General features: G+C 44.8%; 1 protein-coding gene across 1 annotated transcript; it reads left to right on the top strand.

Annotated features, from left to right (window-relative positions):
• The first annotated feature begins 728 nt into the window (after positions 1 to 728).
• Positions 729 to 4,827, top strand: fezf2 (FEZ family zinc finger 2). Its single transcript, XM_071914578.1, has 4 exons — positions 729 to 1,502; positions 1,944 to 2,078; positions 2,255 to 2,387; positions 4,577 to 4,827. The coding sequence occupies exons 1-4, from the start codon at positions 729 to 731 to the stop codon at positions 4,825 to 4,827; spliced, it is 1,293 nt and encodes a 430-aa protein (XP_071770679.1).
• The last annotated feature ends 8,541 nt before the right edge of the window (positions 4,828 to 13,368 follow it).

The raw sequence follows: 13,368 nt of genomic DNA, 5'->3' as shown, positions 1-13,368 counted from the left end.
TAATAATAACAATACTAATAATAACAACAATAATAATACTAATAATAATAGCGATAATAATAACAATAATAATGCCAGAGCCTCCCCCGACACCGCTCGGCCACCCCCCTCTTATAAATAAATCCATATACACACATATACAGTATATATGTGAGGGTGCGCAGGTTGGTGACGGCGCCTCCCTGTCACCCAGTTAAGAGTTCGGGTCCCCGCTGATGTCAGGAGACAGTGATCCGCACTGAGGAGGGCGGTCGCTGCCAACATGTGACAGAGAGCAGTCGGCTGGTTTCTCCAGAGCCGTCTGACCACTAAGAGGTAAACTTCAACACTGACTCAAGTTTCGCTCTCACATTCTCCAGGGGCTCTGAACAGGAACCAACATTTTTTGTCTTTTTTTTCTTCTTCTTCTTCTTCTTCTTCGTCTTCTTGTTCTTCTTCTCCCTAACGAGCTCTGTAATGTCCTGTTAATTCTGTGTGCACTAGTTAATGAGCATTAATCCATCACCCCTGGATGCTATTGTTGCAGGGGGGATGGCCATTTGAATGCAAATGCGTGACACTGTGACAGCAAGGTGCTTATTAAACTGATGTGTCCTCCTGTCTTTTCTGCTGGAAGCTCAGGCAACGAGGACGGGGCGGCTGGAGCGGGTCGGTCTCCAGAGCTGCTCACACCAAGTTCGCTCTGCTGAAAAAAAAACTAAAAACAACAACAACAACAACAACAACAAATGGCAAGTTCTGCCCCTCTGGAGACGGTGATGTCCTGCGGTAGGACCGGGCCGTCCGCGGCTCCAAAGACCCTGGCCTTCTCCATAGACCGGATCATGTCCAAAAGCTCGGAGCCGAAGGGGAGCCCGGACGTGCGGCGGGGAGCGGACGGGTCGGAGGGGAAGAAGCTGCTGGGTCTCTGCTCCCCGATCCCCTGCATGATCCCCCTGCAGCCCTTCAGCTACGACCTGCAAGCCAAGGCGCTGATGAACTACTCCGAGCTGTGGAGAGCCAGTTTCCGAGGGACGTTTTGCGGCTCTGCGGCCGCGCCGTGCAAAGGGAACTGCGGCGTGTGCGGCAAAGCGGAGCCGGGCTTGAAGCAGCCGCTGCTGCCGGGGAGCAGGGTGGTGAAACCGCAGGTGATCCACCAGGCCGTGGCCGTGCCCACCGGCGGCTCCCTGTACTATCTCAACTACCTGGACTCTGCGTACCAGCAGTCGGAGCTGCTGGCCGGACACTGGTTCTCCAGCCCGCAGGCCCAGGCCTCCCTGTCGGCTCACCACAGACTCTTACTGCTGGAGAATGCCAAACTGGCCGGGGTGGGCGCCGACAAGCTGCCCACCCCTCAGTACCCGCACAAGGAGCATCTGCCCGGCCAGCTGGACCAGATCGTGAAGGAGAACCACGGCCTGAGCTCGGAGAAAAACGGCGTCAAAGCGCACAGCAAGCTCAACAACAGCAGCAGCGCGGCAGACGGGAAGCCCAAAAACTTCACGTGTGAAGTGTGTGGAAAGGTAGGCTTATAAAAACAACACGTCTTCTGTGCTTGTGTGAGTCTGTGCGCTATTACGAGGCTTTGCGTAAAGTGTGTTTTTGCGCACAATGGCACGACATAAGCATTTGTGTCCAGTTTCTTGCGCGTAATTTCAGTGGGATTTGATAAGACAAACTGAGGAAGAAAGGCCAACAACGCAAAAAACAAAAAAATATGCAGAGAAATATTTTAAATAACAATGTGGAGCTCTACCTGGAAGTTCATTGAAACGAAAATTTCCAAAAAGAAAAAAAAATAGAGGAAATATCAGTCTCCAGATTAAATATCTATTATCCAAATTGGATCAGCTTTACGCACGCTGACTTCTGAGTGAAACAACTTTTCACCGTAAAGCCTCTGGCAATTATTATTATTGTTATTATTATTCATATTTTTTTGGGGGGGGTGTTATTTTCCGCAGGTTTTCAACGCCCATTACAATCTGACCAGACACATGCCGGTGCACACCGGGGCCAGGCCCTTCGTGTGTAAAGTGTGCGGGAAAGGATTCCGGCAGGCTAGCACGCTTTGCAGACACAAAATCATCCACACGCAGGTGAGACATGACACACGCACACGCACACACACACACACACACACACGCACACACACACACACACACACACACACACACACACACACACACACACACCAGCATCGACAACATTCCTAGACGTGTGCTTTTTTCTTTTTGGTGGAATAAACTCGTTGGTTTTTTTTTCTTTACGCAAGGAAAAACCCCATAAATGCAACCAGTGCGGCAAGGCGTTCAACAGGAGCTCGACGCTAAACACTCACATACGGATCCACGCCGGCTACAAACCTTTCGTCTGTGAATTCTGTGGGAAAGGCTTCCACCAGAAAGGTATGTCACCATCATGACAACTGTAGGCCTAATAGTACATGCTGGGAATGATGCTTGTTTTGGAGGTTGAAAGGTTTTTTTTTTTCATTTGCCAGTTATCTGTTGAATTCTTCTTTGGCCTTGCCGTTGGCTTCCTAACGAAAAACATTTAAAAATCGCTAATATTCATAGAATATTCCTATAGGGGCATATAATGTGTCTGTGGTGAGTTTATAGTGAGCTTGTCGCACTTCATGGTATTTTCAATCTCCTATGGTATCGCTATAATATTCCTATAATATTCCTATAGGGACTTATAGTGTGTCTGTGTTATTCAATAGTGAGTTTCTAGTGACCTTATTGCACTTCAGTCTCCTATGATATCACTCTAATATTCCTATAATATTACTATACGGATTTATAGTGTGTCTGTGGTGCTTATAGTGACTATAAAGGTCTTTTTAAATCTCATTTTATGTAGCCTATAGGCCTAGTTAAGCCTATAGTTTTGTTGTGATAGTTCTATAGTATCCTTCTAAAATTCACTATAGGATTACTATAGGTTTTTCCGCTTTATGGCTATTAAATAAGCTAATATTTTGGAGCATGCGACATTGCTGTTTCTTGGATATTGTTATTATAAGGCGCACTTGGGACTGATGAAATGGAAAATGTAAATTGTTGCAGGCCTACTGAATGACATATAACCTTGCTCAATATGTGTATTCATTCCATTGGGTAGAGCAGATTACTGCTGCTATTTGGCAAAAAATGTGCAGGGAATTTCTTTGGATGGCGACTGCTTTTACTCTATATATATTATTTTCTGTTTTTGGCTGCAACCGTGCAAAGCTTAGTCTCTTAGTTCAGCGTTTCCTCCAGAATTGTATTCATATCAGGGTGGAAAAGCGTCTGAAACAGCATTTAGACCATCATGGGACACTAAAACTCTCCACTGAAACCCATGATAATAAACACATTAAATGGCAAGGGACACTCTCATGTAACTGTGGAGTTTTACAGACTGGATGCAAGACAAATTCCCTACAATGCCATTTTCCTCCTATGAAGGAATCCTCAGAGTTTGGGATTCAGCAGCCACTATAATAAACATATGCCGTTGCTCTATGTTATCTATGACAGTAGTGAAAGAGAAAATAATTGCGGGCCCGCCGATGAGCTTGAAGCGACCAATGGAAATAGGACATGTCACTTTACACTCACTAATTCTCCCCGCAAGACGGCAGGATTCGCTCCGGGTCAGCGGGCAGACCTCGGCGGAGTTGGGAATCAGAGTTTTTTTTGAGCTGTTGCTGCGTGTGATTCTGACCAAGTTTGACAACTTCTTGACTTCGACACACAAAACTCTGATTAATGAAGGCTGGGGCAGGAGCGCGGAGGAGCGGAGGGATTTTTTTTCGGGGGGGGGGGGGGGGGGGGTTACGACGATAACTTCGCCGTGAACCTCTGACCTTGGTGGACAAAAAAAAAATAAAAAAATAGGAGGTCTCTTTTATGTTCACTTTCTTATAAGATGCTCCCCCCCCCCCCCCCCACTTCACACAACACAGCACAGTGTCATGCTTTCCACCTCTTCTCTGCAAAAAAAAAACAAAGTCCATATTTTCATATTTTATTCAATCTTACATTTTTTTCTGCCAATGGGGTGAGATTCTTTCACTCGATTCCAATGTAGTTTTCTTGAATGAAATGTCATTTTCTTGATACTAGCAGAACGATTCTGGTATTCTGCCTGAAAAAAGTCAAACTGCATTGGAAACAAGTGAAATAATCTCAGCTATAGCCCAAGATTATTTCACTTGTTTCAAGAAAATTTAGGATTTTTTTTGGATTCAGTACAAATTAAAATGCCTTGCTATGTATTTATTTCTGCAGACTCATGTTGTCTATGAGGGAAGATGTGTTTTTTCTTCTCCTACAAGCATGTGTGTATTTAATTTTATGATATATGAATTTAAGCTGCTGTTTGTTTTCATGCAAATTTTTATTTCTACAGATGCTGACAAATTATGATGTTATATTATGTGATATGGTATCCAGTGATATCTTCTCTTATTTCCACTCATTTACATTGACAAGATTTATGTTATGCTATATTATCCTCACTCATGGCACAATAAAGCCCATGCTATGTTCACGTGATATCTATCCTTCCTCTCATGCTTTTATCGATGCTTCCCTCCTATCAGGGAACTACAAGAACCACAAGCTGACGCACAGCGGGGAGAAGCAGTACAAGTGCTCCATCTGCAACAAGGCCTTCCACCAGATCTACAACCTGACCTTCCACATGCACACGCACAACGACAAGAAGCCCTTCACCTGCGGGACGTGCGGCAAGGGCTTCTGCCGCAACTTCGACCTGAAGAAGCACATCAGGAAGCTGCACGACAGCGTCTCGTCCGCGGCCACCGAGGCCTCCAGAGACCTGCAGAGTTGAGCCACATCGTCTGTTTTTTTTGTTTTTTTTTCCAGGCCTTTGGAGGTGTTTTTTTTTTCTTGAGGGGGGTGGGGGGTTACAAGCCCCATCCCACTTGGACCATGGGGGCTGCAAAAAAAAAGACTGGGTGATTTTCCACCTCGTTTTGGAGCCAAGTGAACAGTTTTTTTTTTAAACATATATTGGTCCAAAAACAAGGTGAGAATTGTCCACTGAAATTGGACACAATCCCTCACGAAAAACAACTATAGTAAGTCCCTATAGGAATATTATAGGAATCTTATAGTGATACCATAGGAGATAAACAGTAGGTACAATAAGGTCACTATAAACTCAATATCTGGTACCACAAACATACTACAACTATAAATTCCTATAAGGAATATTATAGGAATATTATGGTGATTTTTCGTTAGGGGTAGTATAGGCGACATCCTCCCTGCATTGCCAGTTAAAAAAAATATTGCCTTTAAACAAGCATGCGACTAGGCTACTATAACCTACCGGGGAGAAATAAACAATCTATCTCCATGATGTGTGAAAATGGAATTGTAAATAATAGGCTATGGAAATAAAATGTTATTTAAAATGTTACACTTTTTTTTGTGAGGGGAGGGGGCGCATTTTCATGTCGTGTATTTCACAGAAATTGTTAATGTGAATAAATAAGTTATAACTTATACTGAAAACTGAATGTTTGGACGAGGTTGTTTCCATTTTTTGAACGCATTTGAAAATAAAAACTGAATACCCATAATATGATGCTGTTGATGAAAACTTGTATTGATTAATTTAGCAATAATTCAACCAATGTGTTAGGTGTGTAATTTAGCCGAATGAGCTCCTCTGCTGCGTTTCATGCATCTTTGACGACTTTGGGCCTCCGAAATGACATATGAGCATAATATTGTTTATTTATTTATTAATTTTAATCAATTGTTTCTATTAGGTTATAGCATAAACGCACATAAATAGGCTATTTAAAATGTGAGCTGAGATGAATCTGCAGAACAGGATCTGTTAGGGCTTCAAATGTGTCTCACTGTCAAAATGAAGCCCATCTCCAAGATTTCATATGTTGTAGTTATTACTGTGGAAGCATCAGCCTGGGCAACTTTTCTTTCTTTTTCTTTCAGTGTGAAGTGTTAGTAAAACCACAGTAGACCCAGTCTGGCTCTACTGTATGTTCTGCAGCCACTTTTGCTTCACCATTTATTGACAGACACGATCCTAATAATGCAGCATTACACTTGACTTCTGCGTAATGGCACAAATGATCAGAGATAACATGGGCCCTTGAAAGCGAATTACATTAATGAGCTAAACGGCCCCGGGGGGGTGGGGCGGGTGTAGGGGGTTTCTGGACGCATCCGGCCTCCGTTCATCAGAATAGGAGATAATGGAGCACTTGGGCCGCAGCTCCTCATCTGGCCTGCTTTAATCGACTGCAAGTTATTCTCCACACGGCTCCTGGAACAATATTATCCCTGCACACATTCTGATGAGAGACGGATCCGTGCTCCCAAATGTCGCTCTTTCTATTACCAGCCAATTAGCGCTCAGCCGCAGCAGCCGGGCCTCGGGAAGCCTGGCAGGACTAATATTGCCAGATGAATGCCCTGCTCACCTATTTCATCACTCTCCGCCATTCAAACGTGGGCAGACTACACAAAAAAGAGAGATAGAAATTTGAAGGAAATGGTCTGTAGCCTGGCCTAGGGGAGACCGGGGCATGTTGTCACACTTTTTACTCACTGGTGTATTTCTCAGCGCTGTCTTACTACTGAGATACAATATATATTTTTATAGCTAGATCAAGGTCTTCTCTAAATAATGGCATTTTTACATTTTGAATAATTTACTGGAAGCAAAAGTTATTATTGATGAAATACCACTTGACAACTTGTGAGAGCTTACCCCACATCAGGGCATGTTGTCACATAGACAAGTGTGCTGTGTTTGTGCACTCAATTCCATTTCCTTTGAAGTATAAATATTATAATAACATGAAAATCATACTCTTATATTGAAAACGGCATGCTTCATCTCAGAAATCGACACCCACCACACACCAGGTAATAACCCGTCCCTCCCTCACCTATCCTAGGATGCTCAAACACAAATTCTGATACAATTTCTAACAGTATGATATATGAATGTAGGCTACATGTAATATATACATAATTTGATGTTTTATTATGTAAAATGGCTTCTTAGTCGCTTAGTCAAAACAGTAATAATAGTAATCTGCCTATAAAATCTGTGGTACAAGCCAAAGGTTTGTGGGTTCAAGTACCAAAATGTGAACATGAAGATATTTCTAACCAAACTCTCATTACTATTTGGATAGTTATGACAACATGCCCCGAAATCAATGTGACAACATGCCCCAACCATTCCTGACAAAGGTCCCTTCCCTGAGCACAGAGCTTCACTAAACCATTCAGATTTATTATAAGGTTATAGCTGACCCTTGCTTTGTGTCACAATGTATAATGTATAATATAAAAGAAAAAAAGAAAAACACTAAGATTTTCATTATTTTTCAGGTATCAAATTTGTTCTTATGTTAGAGTGTTTTGAGTTAGACTGATGTATTCAACATAGGTAACCTCTTATTAAGAAATTCAAAATTTGTGTAATTGGACTTTGGCTTTAAAATGTTTAGTTTCAGAAATAAAGCCACTGAGACAACTTACCCATGTGACAACTAGCCCCGCTCTCCCCTACTAAAGGGCTAAAGGATTGTGCCAGCTAGACGAAGTTGGGTTTTCTATTTATTTATTTATTTTTAAAATACCAGGTAGCCTAGGTTGCAGTGAAAATAGACATCTCAGTTTTCATGGTGATACTGGTAATTAAAATTATAACTTTGTTATAAAGCCTTGACCAAGTAAAAAATCATCATTATTATAAACCATCATCACACATTCCCATACATCAGCTACAACTAAAAATCTGCACGAGGCTCTGTCTCTGCGTGTCTCTCTCTCTCTGTGTGTGTGTGTGTGTGTGTGTGAGCGCGCGAGTGTGCGCGCGCGAAGTTACAACTCAATCTACATTGAATTTCAGTATCATTTATCCACATTTTAGGGAGGGGCAAAGATCTAGGCTACACCAATAGTTGCACAAGTAGCGGGTTTCAGTTTCATTCAAAGCAATGTGTGTGTGTCTGTCTGTCTGTGTGTGTGTGTGTGTGTGTGTGTGTGCTCGTGGTGAAAACCACATCTGACTGCGACACATGAGGCCGTGCCTAAAGGCTGTAGGACAAAACAACAATGTCGGGCCAGTAAACAACCTAAAGGCAGCAGGTTGCCCTTTTCTCTGCACTTTTCTGCACCTCTCCCACATCTGAGCAACCACTTCGGCATCCACAAACATCTTAATTGACGAAGGGAGCTTTAATTAAGGCGCGCCCGCGGAGGAGATTATACCGGGAGGAGCGGGAGCGCGCTAATCAGCTGTCAACAACCGAGGACATCTCCGCCGCCGGGATCACCGGGGACTGGTGCAATTTACGGGCCACAAAGGGGCTCGTTTGAGACAGGAAGAAAAGAAACAGGCGGACTTTTGTCTGGCCAATTCAATTGATTATAAATGGGAGATTAGCGGGAAGCTCCAGCATCTCGTAAGTGCCAATCGAGGAGGAGGGAGAGAAAAGGACCAATTAAGTCTACCAAATGTTAACTTACATCAGTTTCGCCTCAGTTTAGCCCACATGAAATTCCAATTAAAGTGTCCCGCACTAGCATTTTTCTTTTGTCGCGGGGTGTGGTGGTGGTGGGGGGAAGAACGCAATTTCTGTCGCTGCTGGAGAAGCGCAGGGTGAACCTACGCCCCCCCCCACGGACCCTCGTTAAGGAAGCATTGGCCCTTGGCACAATGAGCCTTCAGGATGCATTGTGAAATACTAAGGGGTTAATGAGCAGCGGCTTCACTTCAACTCTTTGGCTCCATTCCTGGTTAAAAGAGATGCGGCTGAAAGGACGGAATCGGCCAGAATGGAGTTTTGAAATGTTCAAAAATGTTGTTCAAAAGCAGAAAATGAAGTAATGTTGCCTGTCTCATCGAGAATTATTAGTCAAACAGACAAGAGAGCACCACGCCATGCGGCCGACTGTCTCCGTGTTTGTTGAGGAAAGCAATGCCATTGACATGCTATGTTTTAAAAACATACCAGAAGCACTGAATGGGCTGCATGCAGGCTAAGCACTGAGGAATCTGGGCTGCCATGCATGGAAATGAGCCACTCAAAAAGCAGGCACACATAGATATTCAAATGGAGCAGCCGTGGCATTCAGCTCACCTAATTGAGACCCTTTTACAAAGTCAACCCGAGGTTTTTTTTTTTTCACCCAAAACCCTAATCAGACTGTCTTCAAGACACACGGAGCAGCTCGTCCCTGGGATGTGCCTTGGCATGTCAAGGGCACGTTGGCTGGGAGAAGGTGCTTTGTGGCTGGGAGGGGAGTGGTGGGCGCTGCGTGGGCCGCTGCTGGGAACCGAGCAGGGAGGGATCTCTCATCACTGATCTGCTGTCAGCCTCCGCTCTCTGACCTCCATCCATCCATCCATCCCTCCCTCCGTCCGTCCGTCGGCCTGCAGCTCAAGGGCGAGGGGCCGAGGGGAAACTCTGTCGCCTGCTCTCCTATACCCTCCATGTCTTGACGGAGAGGAAAGTGGAGGTGGAGGAGGAGACCGATCTAGAGACCTTGACCCCCACCCCCACCACATAAGTAAATGTCATATAAGGTTTGACCGAAGGCCAGCAATATTTCTGGATTCTATTTGACCATGATCATGCCAAAACTTGCAAGTATTCAGTGTTGCCCTGAGAATTTTATTCTCGTCAGGGTGGAAAAGCCTCTGAAACAGCATGCAGACCATCATGGGACACTAAAACTATCTATATTAGTGTATGCATACTCAATAAATATGTAATCAAACTGCATATCAATCATATCAGAGGTGGATGACACTGACTGGACCATATCCAACTTTTAATAGAACAACAACATTGGCCCCATATATCAGTCTAACCCTAATTGTCATGTAAAAAAACACAAAGATGCCCACATCTTTGGACATATGACCAAATAAACACATGGTGCAACAGCATTCACAAGCAAATGGATATAATTATTTGCCCAACAAATTACAAGTGAATTAATTTGGTACTCGGTCTCCAAACCAATGAGTTGAGTCATTTTCTCCATCATAGCCTAGCTGCGTTGAGCCCTTTTCTAGTGGTATTAAACCAGTGTCTCATTGTTGGGGAGGATCAGTTGATTTGGGGATGTCCGGTGCCACTGCTAATCCTTTTGACCCGACTTGGCCCTGCTGGGAAACGTCCACTTCTGCTTTGCTTAGGCCACAGTGTTAATGATGTACCACTCTGCAAGCTCACACAATTAGACCACCTTAGAATGAATGAAACCCTACAAGCTGCTAGACGCTGGGATCACTAAACAATCAGCATTCACTGGATTTTAAATTATTAAGGCGCTGCAACTTAAAGATATAAGTTTCTTGTCTTGAAATTGGAGCAGACAGAGATTGCACTGAATTGTTAGGTGGAAGGCTCATTAGTTGTTCTAATGCAGTAAAACGCACTGAATAAACTGAAGACGATAAGTTCATGTAACTCGGTGGAGTGCAGTTCTGAGATATTGAGCATCAAAGATTTGATACCCCAGCTAGCAAAACTGTTATGTACTTTCTATCTTTTTAAATATTTAACCCCAAAAGGTTCTTAAAAATAACACCACACAAGCATAAAGTGACATTCAAAGATCATGAATATGTGGATAATAATAATTTAAAAAAAGTCAGAACCTTAGAATTTCCAGCTCACAAAATGTCCAATCATGCTGACAAATGTTTATCAATTGAATCCACTAATTGATGAGCTGCATTCCAGTCTAATTTATTCTTTAATGAGGAAGTTTTTAGTAGGTAGGGATTGAACGGGATACTAATTGTCATCATGGTTATCATTATTTAAATTTTTAGCAGAAATACACTTAAGAAGTTTATTCAAACAAGAAGGAAGGGTTTCCAGAGAGGTAACTCAAATGCAATGCATGCTGGGAAGTATACTAATATGCTGACGATGTTTCTTACTCAACTTTCATATGATCAGTTTAGTGAACGCTTGGTAAGATGTTCTGTCAGCTCATGAAGTCGACACCGAGTTACTGATTTAAGATCAGTTTGTGTCACTACAAGTTTTTACAGTGCATGTGCAGCAGAAAACACTAAACAGAATAGAGTGATTACCAGTAAGGATTGAGTGCTTTTCTTAAGCAAGAAACCGATTCAAATGTTTGATTTGAACAGCTTCTGTGATGGTACACTGATTGATGTGTGATCAAGGACTTGATTAAGAATCAAACACAACACACAGGTGCTGTGTGCGGATTCTTGCCGCGGAGGAATCGATAGCAACAAAAGGCGCAAGTGTACAGACACAAGAATCATACGCATCCTTGCAGTTGCCCACTTAATCAGCCAGTCGATATGAATAAGCGCCGCACATTCTGACTTACCATGCGAGGGGAGAAAAAGACATCCGTGGAAGCACAATCAATACAGTGACTGAAGTGTAATTCAGCAAGCACAAAGCCCCCACTGGGCTTCCTCTAAGCGCGGTGCACCTACTATATTAAATCCGGGCTTGGCAAGAATTTTCACATTAACTCCGAAAGCCGTTTCTGTTTAAGTGCACTAAATTTCAAAAGGTGTAGCGCCAAAAGCATTTCTTTGGGAAGGGCGCTATAGGAGAGCCCAGTGAAGTGCACTGAGGTATGTGATTATATTGACACAAGCAAACCCCGGGACCATTAAAGAGGAAATGTTATACTTAAGCCTGTGCGGTCGACGGGGGAGCGGCGCAAAGCTACCTTAAGGCCAGTGTTGCTTCCTTTTAGTGTACAACGTGAAGCCTTCTATTTAATGTGAGACAACATGACAACAGAGGAGGCCTCTGCGAAGGCAAAGACAAAGAGCTGGCAGCCCAGGCACTTAAGTAGAGGTGACACGGCATGATCAAAGCAGAGACGCGGGATTTTACGACTGCGCGCTGGGTCGGAGGGAAGCCTCAAACAGCGCCACCAGGCATGAGTTCAACGGTCCAGTTTTGATTTGTGAAAGGTGAAATGCAGCCACTGTGCAATTGAATCTGAGGGATAACAAATCTAAAACGCCAAAATACACGCACAATTTTAAAATGGTGTAATCAGTCATTTAAAATGCAGATGCAGTTTATAGGCGACGAATCTGTGATCTCTAGGTTCAAACGAATGCGACGGATCCAAAAAGTGAAATAGCAGGCTACAAAAAACGCAGCGCGTCAAAACATTCTCCTTCTTTCCATTCTATTTTTCCTCCCCTTTAACAGCCCCCACTACACCCGGAGCATATCACTGAATGAAATGCACCATGCAATTACCCATTATCCGATCAATTGGAGTCGACAGTTAACCATTTACCGGGCTTTGGGCTCGGCCAATTATCTGTCAAGGCTCTCAGTGGGCTCTCAGTAACCGGGCCGCATTGCGTAATCGTACGCTATCGCTCCAAATGCATGCGCCACTAGATGTGGAGGAGGGTTGGAGCTCGTCTGCGGGGTCGTCGTTGTTGTTGTAGGAAGCTGGCGGGGCGAACCGAGGGGTCTGGTGACTGACAACGCCGGCGACTCTGGCTCCTCCACCTCGGGGGGCCTCGGCCATTAGAGTACATAATGCAAGGCTAGTCATTTGGAAGGGTTCCAGATCGCGCTCTTCACACAACCCCCTTTTAGATAATTTGCGACCTCACGTCCCCCCCCCCACCCCTACCTCCCACCCGTCCCATCCTCTCACCCGTGACTGCACGCACACCCTAGTACCCCCCCTCCTCCTCACACACCCCTTTGAAACCCTGCCCTTGACCTCACAGCACTTGCCCCCCGTACCGCTCCTTCGCCCACCAGTACCCCACTTCAACACCCTCCCACTACCTCGCCCCCCCTGTCAGTCCAGACTGGTCCAGCCACAGTCAGTCAGTGGTGCCCGGTGGCTAGTTGACCCCGGGGGCCGGCAGCGGGGGCCCCAGCTGAGGAGCCGGGGCAGCTGCCAACCACGGCCGCTTCAACCACGGCCGTCCGGATGATTGCGTTTGTCAAGCCGCCACTCCGCGTCAGCCCGGCGCAGGTTTGATCACCACAATTAGGCTAGAGCAGAGGGGGGATGCCATCTCTCTGGTGCGGGGAGAGGAGGTACAACTTGGTGTGTGTGTGTGGGGGGGGGGGTTGGTTGGGGGAATCCCTATCTGCCCTGACGGTCAGGAAGCAGGTGGAAAGGCTCGGCGTGGTTTAGGAAGCAGCGAGATGTCTTCGGTCCTGCGCGTTACAGCCTGAACCCCATCCACCTTCTCATTACTCCCACTGTCACCGCGGCCCATGTCCCAGCGCTGTATATCCAAGCAGAAGTTCAAATGATATCAGCTGAGGAAAATGCGGGACGTGTTGTGACCCTAACGTAACCCCATGAATGGAAGCAG

This window comes from Centroberyx gerrardi, chromosome 5, assembly GCF_048128805.1.
Source record: "Centroberyx gerrardi isolate f3 chromosome 5, fCenGer3.hap1.cur.20231027, whole genome shotgun sequence".
In the NCBI taxonomy this organism is placed as follows: Eukaryota; Metazoa; Chordata; class Actinopteri; order Beryciformes; family Berycidae; genus Centroberyx; species Centroberyx gerrardi.
The sequence above is the reverse complement of the archived record's forward strand: the minus strand, read 5'-3'. Positions and strand labels throughout refer to the sequence as shown.

Bases quoted from the DNA above. Each gene is read 5' to 3' on its own strand.
- fezf2 (XM_071914578.1), top strand. From the start codon at position 729: ATGGCAAGTTCTGCCCCTCTGGAGACGGTGATGTCCTGCGGTAGGACC. The intron at 1,503-1,943 runs GTAGGCTTATAA...TATTTTCCGCAG, and splicing joins CGTGTGAAGTGTGTGGAAAG to GTTTTCAACGCCCATTACAA. The intron at 2,079-2,254 runs GTGAGACATGAC...TCTTTACGCAAG, and splicing joins ACAAAATCATCCACACGCAG to GAAAAACCCCATAAATGCAA.